Source organism: Ambystoma mexicanum, chromosome 4p (assembly GCF_040938575.1).
Source record: "Ambystoma mexicanum isolate Mex_15411 chromosome 4p, UKY_AmexF1_1, whole genome shotgun sequence".
NCBI classification, from domain to species: domain Eukaryota; kingdom Metazoa; phylum Chordata; class Amphibia; order Caudata; family Ambystomatidae; genus Ambystoma; species Ambystoma mexicanum.
The window spans coordinates 275,799,984-275,815,803 of NC_090927.1; the positions used below are offsets into that span (position 1 = coordinate 275,799,984).

Consider the following 15,820-nt stretch of genomic DNA (forward strand, 5'->3'; position numbering starts at 1 on the left):
TCCACAAGATCCAAGGCAGCATCCATAGCCTTTACTAGGCATGTTCCCATTGTAGAAATCTGTAGAGCTGCTACCTGGGCTACCCCTCTTGTTTTTTGCAAGCCCTATGCTATGGATACATCCTCTAGACATTATGCAGAATTCAGCCAAGAGGTGCTCTGCAACTTGTTTGCCTGAATTCCGTACATGCCGTCTCCTCCACCCTTACTTATTCAAAGGCTTTTTAGTCTGGTCCCAACTCAAGGGAATGAGGGGGAGCCAGGAAGAAAGAGAAATGAAAAATTATCTTCATGGTGATTCTGGTTCTATTGGTGCAGGCTCTCTGGTGAGGGGACTTCTGGGATTCAAATCCTGTCTCTGGAGGTCCAGTAGGAGTCCATCAAAATTTCAGATGAAATCTGATTTTGGAATACCATCCACTACACTCGGGCTCGAGGTACCCTGGTATTGGCGTTTTGCAACCCAGCAAGGTCACAGCACGTCAAGGCATGGCTCGTTTGTCTAGTCTTCCCAAGACTAGTAGATCTCACCAGCCTCTGGGTGGGAGTCTGTGCATTCATGACCCCCAGGTCGTTTGGAAGGAAGGGTTACTTTATGCTCTGGTTACACAGTTTGCTCTGTGGTAGCTCGAAATGCTTACAGCCGGTTGTTTCTTCATGTTACTCTTCGGATTTGGTTCCAGTGGCCGACTTGCCAGAAGCTTCCAGGATCGGAGTGTTTATCGGGAACTACAGCACAACTTCTGCAAACTCTCCCTGCAGTCTAAAGAAAGGGGTGGCCTGGCTGTCCATTCACTACAGCCAGCTCCCCAGTAGGAATTGGTTCCTTTCAGGCAAAGTGAAAGACAAATGGTTGCAGACTCCTTTCTTCGCTTCCTGCCTTCACAGACACTCTGGAGCCGCAGTCAGGAACACAAAGGATTCCGACCGAAGACAAAACTTCAACCAAGCTTGGTCCAGCCTAGAACAGCAGATGAAGACCTCAGAAACAAGCAAACGGAAAATGGCGAAAAACAGAGCTCACCATTCTAGCAGAATGGTAACCCTCCTGTGCATTACTGTGGCTGATTTTACATCCTGCGATTACTAATGACTAAAAGTCATAAAAGTAGTTACACTGCCACCAGCCATTCAAGCTAACTTGTAATTGTTGCATAGATGTTAACCAGGTAAGTAAGCAATGGGATACAATGTATCTCCCCAGCACTCCACATGATGTGGTGTGTACTTGCTCACTAAAATAAATGTAAATGTAAAGGGAATGAGAATCTCACTTTATTGCTTGGTAATAGTAGTTCACCCAAGAGGTAATAAGAAAAATTTAAAAGGGAAGGCCAAATGGGCAACCCAGCCTAAGCCCAAACATTATAGGGAACTATAAATCCAAACGCACACAATGGCGAGGCATAAAAAGGTCACCCATAAAGAGAGTAAATGACTAGGTGTGGGTGGAAAAAGATTCCCACTCACCTAGGGACAAGGGAAAATAATCACAAATTACATGCAAAAGTTCTTGGGTTGACATAGGTCAGGAAGAGGGTTCACATTTATGAAAATCTTACATAACAATATGCATGTGGTGTGAAAGGGAGGGGGTGAAGTTAAGTGTCTGCGTGAGAATTGAGGCGGAGTGTTAGTTGTGTGGAAGAGATGGGGGGAGAGCGAGTAAGCTTGTCTCTCTCTGGGAAATTAGGTGAGTGTTTTTGGTGGGGAGGGATGTGGTGCGGGAGCAAAGTGCAGTTTTGGCAACTCCACCCCCCGACTTCTAGGTGAGGGCAGGCATGGGATCGCCTTTTAGGAAGATCGGTTTGGTGAGACTGTGACAAATCAACTTGCGAGGCACCAGTGGTCCAGGTATGAATATCGGTTTCTAAACCATCTATTAGCCCCACACCTCTAGTACACCAGAAGGGATCCGAACATATTGGAACACTAGAAAATTATAAACCACCTTGTCTTATTTTTGGTAACCTGGATGAAACAGCAGGCGTATCTCTGCAAGGTTGTGGATCATTGGTCAGTTGCAACACAGCGAAAATACATATAAAAGGGACTGTCCAATCAAGGTTGTATACAAATATCTACTTTATTATTATTACAACAGACAGTTGTCTCTGTGCTGGTTGGCGGATCTGGAACGCTGGTCGAGGCGTCTCGGATGGCTTTAGTAACTGTAGCGTGACAACAGTGGTTCAGCCGGTCGTGGTTCGAGGGCTAGACTGCCTCAAAAATATCCTTAAAAGATGGACGCTGGTTGATGCTTGTTGTGGCACTCCTAGCTACTTCGCAGGGCTCATTTCGTCCTTTTAAGGCAGACAGGCCAAAGCTTTCGTCCTTTTAAGGCAGACAGGCCAAAGCTGAGGAGAGTGTTTGCAGGCAATGGCCTTGTCCTTTGTTCAGAGACTCTGGCAATTAACACATAGGAAGCTTACTGGCAGAACCTAGCAGGGCTGCTGTATGCTTGATAGGGTTGGAACGGTACATCGGTATACCGCTGTAAATATTGTGCTCTTCCTCATTTAACTGTCAACCGTCACTTTGTTAAAACCGGTTTACTGTATTGCTGCCAGCGGCTGTTGCCAACTTGTGTGGTTTTCAATTTGTATGGGGCTGCAGAGAGTAAGAGCAGCATGGCTTGCTCTCGCACCCTGGAAGGAGTATGCGTGGGCTGCCTTGCTTGGCAGAGGTGTGTGCAGCCACTGATCAAAGCAGCATATAACATTTTCGAGTCCCTCCACCTCAGACGTCGATAAAGATTCCACTTTGCCCAAATCGTGCTCGCACTGCTGCGGCTACATTATGAGCGCCCTACCTAGAACAACAGAGCAAAGCTGGCAACCTATTGGTGGAGGGGGCTGTGCATGAATGCACGAGACTCCAGTGCAGGGAAGGCCTGTGCCAAACTGGACTTACATGGGAAATCTACCAGCAAGGTATTTTATTTTAGCTCCTTCATTTGAAAGCATAAGCAAGTTTTTTTGTAATCTTCCAGACACTTATCTGATCGTCTATTCTGCCCGTTTTACAATGTGAATTTGGCAAGGCCTTGTGTGTCATGAGGAGGAGGCGGGGTGAGGGGGAGTGGAACTCACTTAATCATGGCAGGCCGTTGTAAAAATAAATTCCCTTTTGTTCGCATGAAGTGTAGAAAAGAGTTGCGAGAGACAGAGGCTGTGAGCCAGCCAGCCTGTTTCTAAAAATCTCCTATCAGGCGCCTAAATGTATCGATTTTGCCCGGGCACACTAGGCATGCTGTTTACAAAATTAAATGTCCTGCAGCACTGGGCAGCGAGCACACTTTACAAGAGCTCTCCTTGAGTGACCCGTGCAGGGCCGAGGTGCTAGGAAAAGTGGCCAGTGTAGTCTCCCGAGGCGTCCTCTCTAAAGCATGCCTGTTGGTAGCAAGTAAATCGCCCCCTGGCATGCTCTGCGTGAGGTTTTGCAGAGTGCAACTAGGGTCCTCTCAATGGTAAACCGAAGAGGAGTTGTGCCTTCCATCTGCCCTTATCCTCACCTCAGCAGACAGCACTGGACTCCTGTCAATTGGACAGGACACAGGCTGGACTCAGTAGGGCTTTTCTCTTTGCTATTGAAATTTATGTGGCACCTCCAAGTCAATTGGCACAAACTCAAATATCATAGAAACATTTCCACTTTACTTTAGATTAAATAAAAAAGTTATTGGTGTTTGGTAGAGTCTGGAGATTTTTATTTCTTATTTGGCTAAATGCACATTGAATGTTCTTCTATTTTCACCTCTCCCTCTCATACTCTCATTGGCTCCATTATGAGCAGCAATTCTCTATTCAACCACAGGGTTGACTGCCGTATTAGTTTCTCTTGGTGTTTCCATTGAGGTGACTTTGCTTATGCCTGGGTACAAATATTTCCTCTTGTTGGTTGGGTTTGTGTAGAGTTGGTTTTTGTTAAAATTATCTTTTTGGTCAGCTCATGTAAGAATTAATTTCATGTTGTTGGGCTAAGGCTTGAACTCTTGTTGTCATTTTACATGGTGGGGAGTGCATATTTGTGAAGGGAGCGTACGGCTCTAATTCAAAAGCATGGTCAATAAAACTGCTTCACGATTACTGATGGAGCACAGCACAAAGTGACACCCTGTACAAGCTCATGAACACAGAATTGATGATGCAAGAATTCATGCAACTTGCGAGTGTTCCTTTCATAAGGGTATCTAGTGCGTTTACCAGCCTTGGTAGTGGTGGGGCGATAATGGGGCCCCTGTGCTGTGGGTCAAACAGTGTGTTGCAATACCATCCAGGCCGCTAGATTGGTTGCTAGCCCAAGAAAGTTGTTAAAGGAAACCACCTCACAAAAATGCCAAGTTTGAGTGGCATGTATATTTGTCAAATTATAGATGCGTGTTGGCATGATGGGCAACTGTTGGTTGTTCGAATATGTTTAGGTAAAGTGCTTAGAATAAATAGTATACATTTGCTTAATGGGTTTTATTTGGTGCAATGCAAACGCGTGTTTCACACGTTGGTTATTCATTTTTTTTCCAGGCATATTTCAATCCGTTTTTGCTTGGGTCGATGTACCCATACCAAACTGCAGCATGCTGCTGATATGGCAGTCACTGCTAAATCTTTTATGCCAACTACCTTTTAATTCAACAATAGATTCTGTATACAGCATTGAATACCCGCGTATTGCATGCATGCTTAGTGTCTCGTCAGTCAAGTGATCTTATCAAAAATGCTTAGCATATATTTAAGGTTTTACGTCATTGAACTCCTATATTGCTTGCTGATTTTTATTTTATTTTAAACAATCATATTTCTATATTTAATGTTACCTTCGACCTTAGAATTTCAGTTTTTAGTTTAAAAAATACAAGCATATTTTTGCTATGGATTTCTCTAAAGAAAATATGCGTCAAAGAACTTGCTTTTGTAGACAGTTCCAGACATTAAGGCACGTGACACGCTGTCAGTGACATAAATCTGATGAGGGGCAACAATACTAAAACAAAAGCTTTTCTGAATCGTACAAGTGGCGGTTATATGGCAAGCAGCTTCTGTTCTGGGGTCCCAAGACCTCATCTTTTCAAAACCAGCCCAGGATCAAAATTATTGTGTCTGCAGCATGCACAAAACGCTGCTCCTGTTCACACTCATTAGCCCCTCTTCAACTCGAGATAAGGCAGTGTTAACCTGCAAAGATCAGTTTTGCAGGTTTCTTGCATTTGTGCAGGTCCATTGTAAAAAGTCCCCTTGCTTACAGCTGGAAAACCTTACTCCATAAGCATATGCGAACAGCGAAAATGCATTGATGTGGTGGTTTAGTTTAAAGGTTTTCAAATGCAAAAGACCAGTGGAAAAATAGTTGTTCAGTTCAGGTAGTTTTATATCCCGGTTCTCCGAACCACACATGTGATCACGCAATCGATTATAAGGAATAAGAAAAATACATTTAATGCAACATAGGAAAAGCCTCCTGTTATGGAAGGTTGCTGTATAGTTTGTAGATAACGGGAAATGTTTCCTAATGTATACGATAATGGGATATTTCCCTGGTTGAGCATTATATTTGCTTAATATGAGCCACATTGTGTATGAATGCCACTAATCTCTGTGTGTTGTTCACTGTCCCCCCCTCACGCCACACCCTTCCACACCAAAGGGTAGAATATGTGCATATTTATTCACCATCAACCTCCTTCAATCTGTAGCTCGCAGATTATCAAGGCAGGAACATGTTTTTGTACCACCACCGGGCCCCATACATGTGTGACAGTTTTTCAGTTTAAAGTGTTTTGAAATGCCTTGTGTGCTGGGGCAGAGCACAGGGTCCTTGGTACAACAAAGAAAACGCATGCTTTTTGACCAAATCCACCATTACAGTGGCTGACTGAAGTCGGACTTCAATTTCCCTGGCATTGTAAAACTTTTCATAAATGTTGGGACAAACTTTGTATTTTGTATGACAAAGTCAAATGGGACCAACCAGATTCCATCCAAATTTGGCTTAGCATAGTTAGATTAGATTAAATTGATATAAAAATATAATTTGATGGTGCTTTGATTTTGTTGTGAGTTTTCAGATAAGTAACATTTTTTACCAAGGTTATATTCATAAATGCAGTTAAATACATGTGGAATACCGTGATAACCACGGTATACCATCATTTGGCAAAAAGGTTATCATACTGTCAAAAAAGCCATACCGTGACACCCTACTGCTAGCTGGGTACCCGTTCTGGAGCTGCTAGACGGTTCCTCTTAGTCCGGTATCTCCCTCTGTTCCCTGGGAGATGTTTAGGGGAGGGATCTTGCTTCCCTCTTGGAATTCCTGGCCTTCCTTCACTGGCGGAAGATGTAAGGCAGACTGTACCTTCAGCCAGTGTCCAAATGATGCCACCTTCTTACTCCTTTCAAAGTCGTTGGATGATCGGCTAAATGAGGGGCTCAGCACTCATTGAAAGCCAAATGGACCCCAGTGATTGCTGCAGGCTAAGCCTACCATAATTAACAAATCCTGGGTCCCTACCAACCATCTTCTGTTATGCGTGAGATCAGGACCACAGTGCTTTGCAACAGGAAAGGTAAGAGGTGACAACATGTACTCCTAAGTCCCACCCATCTTCCTGTCTTGTAGATCAAAGTGTCTCTGGTTAACTGAGCCTTGATCATAGCACAGGTCTCCCTGAAGTGTGTGTGGTGAGAACAGACTGATGTCTCCCTCAAATCTCCTTGGAGCCTTTCATATTTTAATTAGGCTGCCCATGGCTGGAGGAAGGTGTCACCTTCCCCCTCCTTGAGATACATTGATATACCTGTGGATGTCACATTCCAGCTGAACATGACTGGGGTGGACATAGCCTGTAGGCTGTGTTCTCCGATGGTACACTCCACTATGCGTTTTTTGTGCGGTGAGCAGGGAAAATGTGTGCGGAATGGTCCCACGCATGTTCGGAGGCTGATCTCCCATCATTCATTTTCATTTCAAAAATCAAAAAAGCCCAGACGAGCGCTCCCACCACATGCAGATGGTCCAATTCCTCACATAGACCCCACCCCATGAATTGGTGTTAATTACACACACAATCAATAAAATAATCGTTCTTTAATGTGCGCTGCCTTCAAAGTGTGGCATTCGCATGGAATCGGGGAAGGAAAGCAGAAAAAGTAAAATGTTCCCTAGCCGATCCCAACTCTGCACCTCCTCCCAATCCTTATAAAGCCTGCTTTATTTCAGTTCCTCCTAAAGCAGCATGGATTCTGAGTGAATTTCACATGGAGAGTTAGTACCAGAGATAGGTTTTTTTTGTATAAGCCTTGCAATCCATTTAACCTACCCAGATAGTTTGGCTAGATATTAGTCTTAGTCCCTGTTCATCAGAATAGGCTGGCAGCTCAGAATCTGTCCACAGGACTGATTCTGAAACTCCATCATAACAGGGATGGCTGGCCACTGAGTTTTTGGTTGTAACGGTTAAGAGTACTGGCTTCTGAGGTGGGTAACTTGCATTAACTGTCTTTAGAGAAGTAATTGCGTTGGGCTTTTCCTATGCCAGAGAGCAGGGAAACCGATCCTGGGATTGTCAATCAATGCAGTATAGCTTTTTGGCCAAGATATCAAAACAATGATACTGACCTGAATAAAGCACCCACTGTTTCATGTAAATGGTAAGTTTACCCTCTATCTTGTTTCTTTTTGTGGTCCCCAAACTACTTGATGATTTCTGCAGTTCTTAAGTCGAAGATTCTTTATTCCATAAATCATGTTTGGTTTGTTATATAAACCTTTTTCTTTTTCATTAATAGAAATTTGCACAGATCTCTTGAGCAGTTGCTTGTCCCAGGAGAGCAGTACTTCTAGTTCTTCTGACACCGATGTGGAAGGTACATGATATAGAGCTTTTGGTATTTCAAATATTGCATTGCTTTCTTGCGTTAAAAAATGTAAACTCTTTAATTTTTGTTTTCTAGGAATATCTGTTTGTTTGGATCATCAAACCTCATTAGTGGATGAAAATGTAGGCAACCGGCACTGTGCTCAATCGGATCCAGTTGATGAAGGTACTGAAAGAAATGTATAGGTTGAGCTAGACATAATGTAAATATTTCTGTAATTTATATTTCATTGATTCCACGTATGATTTTTTTTTTAAATATTTGAATGTGTTCCTGTTCAAGGAAATTCTTGGAGCAAGTTTTACCCTTCAAATTCACCAGTAGATGGTTTGAGTATCCTTGATGAGCGAATGTGCAGGCACAAAATATGTCTTAAACTTATGTTTCTGATTTATCTATAAAACCTACTTTATCGTTGTCCCACTTTCTAGAGCTAGATTTCTAGTGGTCGCAGCCTCCCAATCGCTGGGACATAAGATACAAATGCATGTCCCATGCATCTGTCCTCATTCAGTGCACCTCACACCTCCTGCCGTGTTTTTTTTTTTCCTTCTAATGAGCCTTGCCAAAATAACTTGATTCCGTGTGCTAGTCCACTTAATTTTCTGTGATGCTTTTGTCATGAAGAATCCGGCCTATTGTGGCTATGGTGCTTGCAAGACTCTGTACATGGCATGGAACTCACCGCAGAGTTGCATGGGGTTTGAGACCCCCTTACATACTTTCTCCAGTATTTTGATCTTGCATGGGTTCACATGCTTTGAATTTTCCTGTCCGTTCAAGAATCCTCAGTGCAATAATAATAGCATTTAAACCCAACACTGCCTAGCTACCTCATGTTTGTCTTTTTCCCTGCAACCTTTTAGGTGGAGGGAGTTCTAAGCTCTTCCTCTACTGATATTTTCCTCCATCTAGTATGAAAGGGTGTCTTTGAGTTTCTCCTTCATGCTTTCAACTCTGTGTTCTCATTTTTGCAGCTCCTTACTTGTGACAGGATATTCTCTTCTGAAGTTCTTTGGTTTTGAAAGCTTTCACCTGGCCCACCCATGTAGGCAGGGGGGCACCCGTCATGGCCACTTCCCTCACCATGGTAGTTACCTGTGGCAGACAGATTTGTGATAACCCACCTTTTAGTACATTTTTCCCCACATCAATGTAGAAACATTAATCCCATGGACTCGGCAGACTCCATAAGTTAGTTTGTCGGGCCTCCAAGAACTGCCTTTACACAATTAAAAAGCATGTGTAATGCATTTAGTGTCTACAAGCCCCTCTTCCTCCACTCGTTGTGGAAGAATGTAGGACCTGAATTGGTTGGGGTGGAGGTTACTGTCCTGACTTGGGCTCACTCTGATATGGGCTCTAAGCCCTCCCCATTATAGAATCCTCAAAACCATCAGCGGCAGATTTTGTATAGAATTTGTATAAAGTGTGGTTGTCTCGACAGCCCTCGTACAGTGTCTGCAGTGGTGGTCGAAGGGAAAATCCTTCAGCACCCCCGCAGTAGAAGCCAATCTAATGATGGAGGCATCCCTGTTGGGATGGGCAACTAACCTCCCAGAACAGACAGCTCACGGCATGTGGTCACAATCGGTAGCACCCAAACAAATCAATTGGTTGGAACTACGTGCTATGTTCAAAGCCCTTAAATCCTTTCAAACCCAACTGCAAGGGAAGGCCGTTCTCACCATTGCAGACTGCACTATGGCCATGTATAATAGGGCTGTCCAAACTGTCACAGAACATTTGGAAATGGGCACTCAAACAAGAAATGTTCCTACATGTCTCGGGGGATCACCATCTTCTGGCAGACTCACTCATCAGAACACCTCTTGCACAATGTCTTTGCGCAATGGGGTCATCCAGACATCGACCTTTTTGCAACACTGGAGAACGTGCAATGCCCATATTATGCCTCCAGGTACCCACAGAGAAAGTCCAAAGGGGACGCGCTCTGGATAACATAGTTGTAGGAATTCAACGATCTGCACGGTGGGTGTGTGCCTTTTTTGTAATTTCAAATGAAATTGAATGTTGGTAAATCAACCTCCGTAAAATGTGTGCGGCTAATCTGCACACATTTCTTATGCTTGCGGCACAACATAGGCATATACCTGTGCACAGTCCCCCATGTCGTATTTACTTGGTATATGACAGGAGTACAAGATGCATCTCCAGATGGGGGAGGGCCAAACCTTCCCCCTTGCTTTGGCCAGCCTAATTAACTAACAAAGGCTTCATGGATCTGGCTTTATGGATCTGCCCTCGCCTTTTTTTTGGGCCCTGCAGCTGGTGGCAGCTGTGCATACCATTCACAGGGTAATTCAAATAGGCCCACATGGGGCCTAGCTGCAGAGGCTAACAAAGGAGACAGGAAACCTCAACACCCTTTCATATGCGCTGAATCAACCTGAATCCAGCTCCCGCCCTCTGTATCGATTGACAGTGAAATGTCATGTCTGGCACTATGTGTTTACAGTAGTCCTCCCCGCAGGTGAACCCCATTCAGAAGGTATGAGTTTGTGGTTTGACGGAGCTAGAAAGTCTGGTCTCGCCGTAGCTTCAAGGGAGACCTGCCACTTTAATCTGGAACCACAGAGAGCTCCATTAACCAGAGTGACCCTTTGATCCACAGCAGACAGGAAGATGTGTGGGACTTGGTGTTACATGTTTTCACCCCTTTACCTTTTCTGTTTCAAAGCACTCTGCTTATGTACTCGAGATAGTTGGTGGTGACCCATGATTGGTTCATTAAGGTAGGCCTAGCCTACACCAATCCCTGTGGTACATTTGGTTTTAAAAGAGGGCCAATCCCCTCTTTTGGCAAATCATCTGAAGGCTTCATTAGAAGCAGAAATAAGAACTCCTCATAGGACCTTGGTACAGTCTGCCCTACATCTTACGCCAGTGAAGGATGGCCAGGACCTTCAAGAAGGAAGCAAGATCCCTCCCCTAAACATTTCCTAGGGAACAGAGGGAGATACTGAATCCAGTGGACCCTCCAGCAGCTCCAGAACCAGTACCCAGCCAGCCCACAGCGTGCCCTGCTAGCCGCTTAAGCAAGCTTCATAGGTGGGAAGTGCCAGAGAGTGTCTGAACCCTAAACCAAGGAACAGGCAGCTGTCAGCAACACACTTCGCAGCTTTGGGCTGTCTCTCTTAAAGAGCAACACAAGCCCAGTGAAGAAGCTTGGAGCAGTGCATCAACAAGCATCTACCGACGTCCGCATTAAAGGACATTTTCGAGCAATTCGAGCCCCTCGAGCTGCAACCGACTGCACCACTGACTGTTACGCTGCTTTTGCTAAAGCCGTCGGATACCTCGTCCAGTGCTTCCGAACCGCCGACCAGCACCAAGACAACAATTCCTCACCCTGAGCTGCTGTGTAGCCAGCCTGGAACCGTCCGCCCAGCTTCGTTCGCTGAACTGTCTGTCCTCTGCATTCTTTTGCAAGATGTATTGTATTCTGTAGTGTGCTAGAAGTGTCTGTTGTGATAATAAAGTAGATATTTTTATACAGCCTTGACTGGACTGTCCCTTTCATCATTGGGTCATTTTAATTTTGCTGTGTTGTAACTAACCAACGATCCACAACCTTTTGGATCGAAGCCTGCCATTCCGTCCACGTTACCAAAATTAGACAAGGAAGTTCATTATTTGCTTGTGTTTCCAATCTGTTCGGATCCTTTCTGGTGTACTAGAGGTGTGGGGCTGATTGATGGTTTAGAAACTGGTATTCATCCCTGCACTACTGATGTCCTGGAAGTTGATTCATCACACATGGTCAAGGAGATTTGCCTATGCTTTTCCCCTATTCTCCTACTTAACATTATAGTGATGCACCAGGTACAGAACACACTATTTCAGGTGACACCAATGTGTGCTTAACAGCCATGGTTCTCATCTCATGAGAATGTCACTCTCCCCACAATGTAAACTGCCTTGTCCATAGAACATGCTGTCACAAGACCAAGGGAAAACACTACAGCAATGCCCTCAAATGCCCAATTTAGCAGCTTACTTCCTGAAGTTATAGTTTAGGCAACTACCTCAAATATGTATGGACCTTCTTGGAGAGGCACAGAAACCTAATACCAGACATTTTTACTCCAATAAATGGAAAGTTCTGTCATTTGGTACAATACTAAGAAAATCAACCCTATTGACTGTTCACCTAAACATATAGTCCTTTATCCAACACACCTCTTAAATTCTTAGATTCAAGAATTGTTTTCAACTCACTAAATGTCCATCGTGCGGCCCTCTCTGTGTACACCACATCTCAGAGTAAGTGTTCCTGGTGGAAAATTCCAGTGATTAAAGCTTTCATTGGAGGTGTAAAAAGACCTCACCGCCCCCCCCCCCCCTTAGAAAACTAGTGGGACATCTTTTTGAGCCAGTGCATGAAGTTGGTCTGAAGGCTCACCTATAAGACTGCTTTTCTGGTGGCTAGTACCTCCATTAGGAGAGTTACTGAACTGAAGGCTCTCAGTTCAAAACCCATTTGTTACCATTCATGAGGACAAAGTGGTTGTACACACACCCCCCCCCCCATGCATTGCACCTAAATTAATTTCCAAGTTCCACGTGAACCAATCCATCAATCTTCCCCATTTGTTTGTCAGCTTCCCACTAACTCAGGTAAAAGCAGTGGTGTATTGCCTTGATAAAACAAAACCACTAAAAGACTTATCAATTATTTATCTGTCACTGCTGAAGGGGACCCTGTCTCTAAGTCTGCAAAATCGAGATGGATTGTAAAATGCATCCATCTATGTTACTCTCTAGCCAAGAGAGATGTACCCTTTTACGACTAGATCACATTCTTCTAGAGGTAAAGCGGCTACCTAGAGTTCTCTACACAGTTTCGCTCAATATTACTGCTTAAACAGTCACTCCAAGACTGATTCTGAGGTGAATCAGGTGGTGCTCAGACATCTTTGCTGCTGTTCCTTCATCCCATCACCATCTCCTGGTACTGCTCGCTAGTGTATGCACAGCATGTGATTCTAAGCAGATTTACAAACATCGGAAGACATATAATTATGGTGAGTAATGTGTTCCTGGTGCTTGGATCTGCTTAGTTTAACATGTGCATACCCTTCGTGCCCTTTTGGAGTTGAAGAAACATAGAAATCTTACACCTTCTTTTCATCTGTACTGACTCACTAATTCGATCAGGCTCCCTCCTGGCAGAATAAAAACAACCCGGGGGACCGCGACGCAGGATGGATCTCGTGTACACTACATGTCACGTTAGTGCTAGTCCCTTTTTGATCTTTACAAAAAAGAGGCAATGCTCCACGATTATGACTAGATGTCCGACTATATGCACAGCATATGAATCTAAGCAGATACCAGAAATACGATTACAGTGAGTAATGTAGGTCGTCTGTATTCTCCTGCTTGCTTGCGCCATTTACAAACGTAAAGAACATCATACATTACCCTACTCTATTGGTTAGTACATTACAGGTGATATTCCAGATCCATCCCCCTGTAGAAGACCTTTCAGGGAAATTGGTGAAAGAGTGAAATCAGCACCTCGTGGCATCCATAGTAGATACACTAACATCCTTTCCCATGACGCCAAAATGTTTGCCATCTTAGACCATTCCCAGACCTTGTAGCTTCCTCACTGTGAAATGCATCTTTGCAACTACCACATTGATACTTGTTGCTGTCCCCATTACTCATCCTTCTAGCTAGGCTAAAGACAGAAACTGTTAGTTTGCCGGTAGTTCATCTTGCTTGGGGAAGAGAAATCCTCAAAGAAAAATATGTAACAGAGACCCCACTTTGCAAAATTAAGTTTTTTTCTTTGTTTGTGCTACCAAGCCACTCAGCCTCAAACTCTGCAATCCTAAAACTTCACGAGAGGGCAGTAGAGCCAAAGCCTAATTCAGTATTTTGGCATTACCTCAACCTGATGCCTAGTTCACATCAGGACACGTGTTTTGCAACTATTGTTTTTCCATTTGACTAATACTAAAGACATAAATCGTTACTGTTCCATGTGTTCAGATTTTTTGGGAAAAGCTTCATGAGAAAGGATAACTGGAACCTCATCTTTGAGGCAACAACTAATGCGATTAATATTTGCACTGCCCTGCCAAGTATGCGGCTGGATCACAATTTTAAAGATTTATCTTGGATGCAGCAGAAACTAGTCCTATTTCAAGAATGTAAGGAACACTAAAGCAACATGCTTGCTCAGTTTTCCACCATCCTTTACCCTCTTTGTCTTGTCAGTCTGGATAAAAGGGCAGAGTGAACACTACATGTGACTTCAAAATGACTAATTTAGGAAGTTCATCAAATGTGGATGTTTACACGCTAAGTCTACAGTGTAATTTATCTGTACTTGCCAAGATTCACCCCATGTAATTTTAGAGGTCCCGATTCTTATGTTTTTTTCTCTTTATAGTGGGAAAGAATGTTTTATCATATACCACAGTGTGTGTTTGTGGACCACACAAACTGACCGTTTTCTGGAGGTGGGGGGAATATAAATCTAATCTATGATACAAGCTCTCCAAATGAGTTTGGTACATAATGAAATTGTTCTTTACACTCTAGTGGTGAGTTTAGAAAAAGGATAAGGACAAAGCTGCCAGTGGGTTCGGTTTGTCCATTGCACTGGCCTTTTCTTATAAAAGAAAAAGGGGTGTCCGCATATTTCACTAAACAAACATCATCTGACATGTAATCTAAACTCTCCAGACCAACTTCAGGATCTAACAGAGCTCCTTGAGCAAATGCTTCTATCTTAGCTCTCATCGTTTTCCAATAGGTGTCAGAGACGTACACCATAGGGGGATGCTATCCTAGACTCATCTTTCATTGATGGTATATGTACCTGGAATTGCATACATACAAGGCCCACTGTAGGTTTTATATTGTCGTGTCCAAAGCTGACCTAACTCAATGGTTGTATGCTAATTTGTTTTGAGACCACATCCACAACAGCAGCCTACACCTCTTTTGCTTAGTGTATATACTGAGGCTAAAGTTGAGATATTTATCTTGCTGCTGGTAGTTGGGATCTCCATTGGCGTTGGTGTCCCGTGGTCAGTATGACTGTGGCAAATTGGTCGACGCTGTTCCATCCATGCCGTCGCACTTCGCCTCAGCGTGTGCAACGCTGAAGCAGAAACGGCTGCAGCCACTCCCATCCATGGCAGATACGTACGTTCATGCTTCGTCCACGCCGGGCACTTCACAGCACGGATGGGGGCAAAACGGTGCCAGAAATGTACACGGCTAATCATGCCCCCGGCAGGGACGGGACAAGCTCCGGCAGGCACCATGGTGGCACGTTACTGCTCCAACGAGGAAGCTGATGCGCCAGCCAGACCCTTAGGAGCGACCACTGTCCCATAGTAAAAATAGTAATACCAGAAAATGTTGTGGAACATCATCAAAGCGGAGACCAAGGCTAACCACACTGTCCATCATGGTATCGTACACATGCAGATGGACTGGTGGGAGTCGGTGGGGCTCCAGAGGGACCACCAGGAAACCCTTGTTTTCCGATTGGTGGGGCGTGACCCAAGTAACCAATGATGGGGTGGGAGACCAGGTGGGGAAGAATAATAGTAAAGAATGACTCCATCAGACTGGTTTGCATACATGTTTGCATACAGGAGTTGCAGAGATGAGGAGACAGTCTGAACAATAGGACAAGCAAGGTGGTTTTTGCTAGCACATGAGCTACAGTTCTAGAATTCTTCTACAAAGAAAGTTGGACAGAAAGCGACAAGAAAAGTGTTTTAAAATTGGAATTCAAAGCATAACATGTGCACCTTATCTAACTACAGATTAATAAAATCCTCTAAGTGAAACACAAATAGTACCCACGCTGCTGAAAGGATTTTTTAAAAAAAAGAACTTAATTCATCCTTTATATTGCGTGTATCCAAAATCAGATATCGCCTCAAAGTT

General features: G+C 43.9%; 1 protein-coding gene across 5 annotated transcripts in view; it reads left to right on the top strand.

Moving 5' to 3' along the window:
• Positions 1 to 15,820, top strand: part of TDRD6 (tudor domain containing 6) — a 1,508,150-nt gene that overhangs the window by 928,613 nt on the left and 563,717 nt on the right. For all 5 annotated transcript variants that reach the window (XM_069605809.1, XM_069605810.1, XM_069605812.1 and 2 more), the window contains 2 exons: positions 7,787 to 7,864; positions 7,952 to 8,041. In XM_069605809.1, coding sequence (XP_069461910.1) covers positions 7,787 to 7,864; positions 7,952 to 8,041 — 168 coding nt within the window. The remainder of the gene's footprint in view (positions 1 to 7,786; positions 7,865 to 7,951; positions 8,042 to 15,820) is intronic.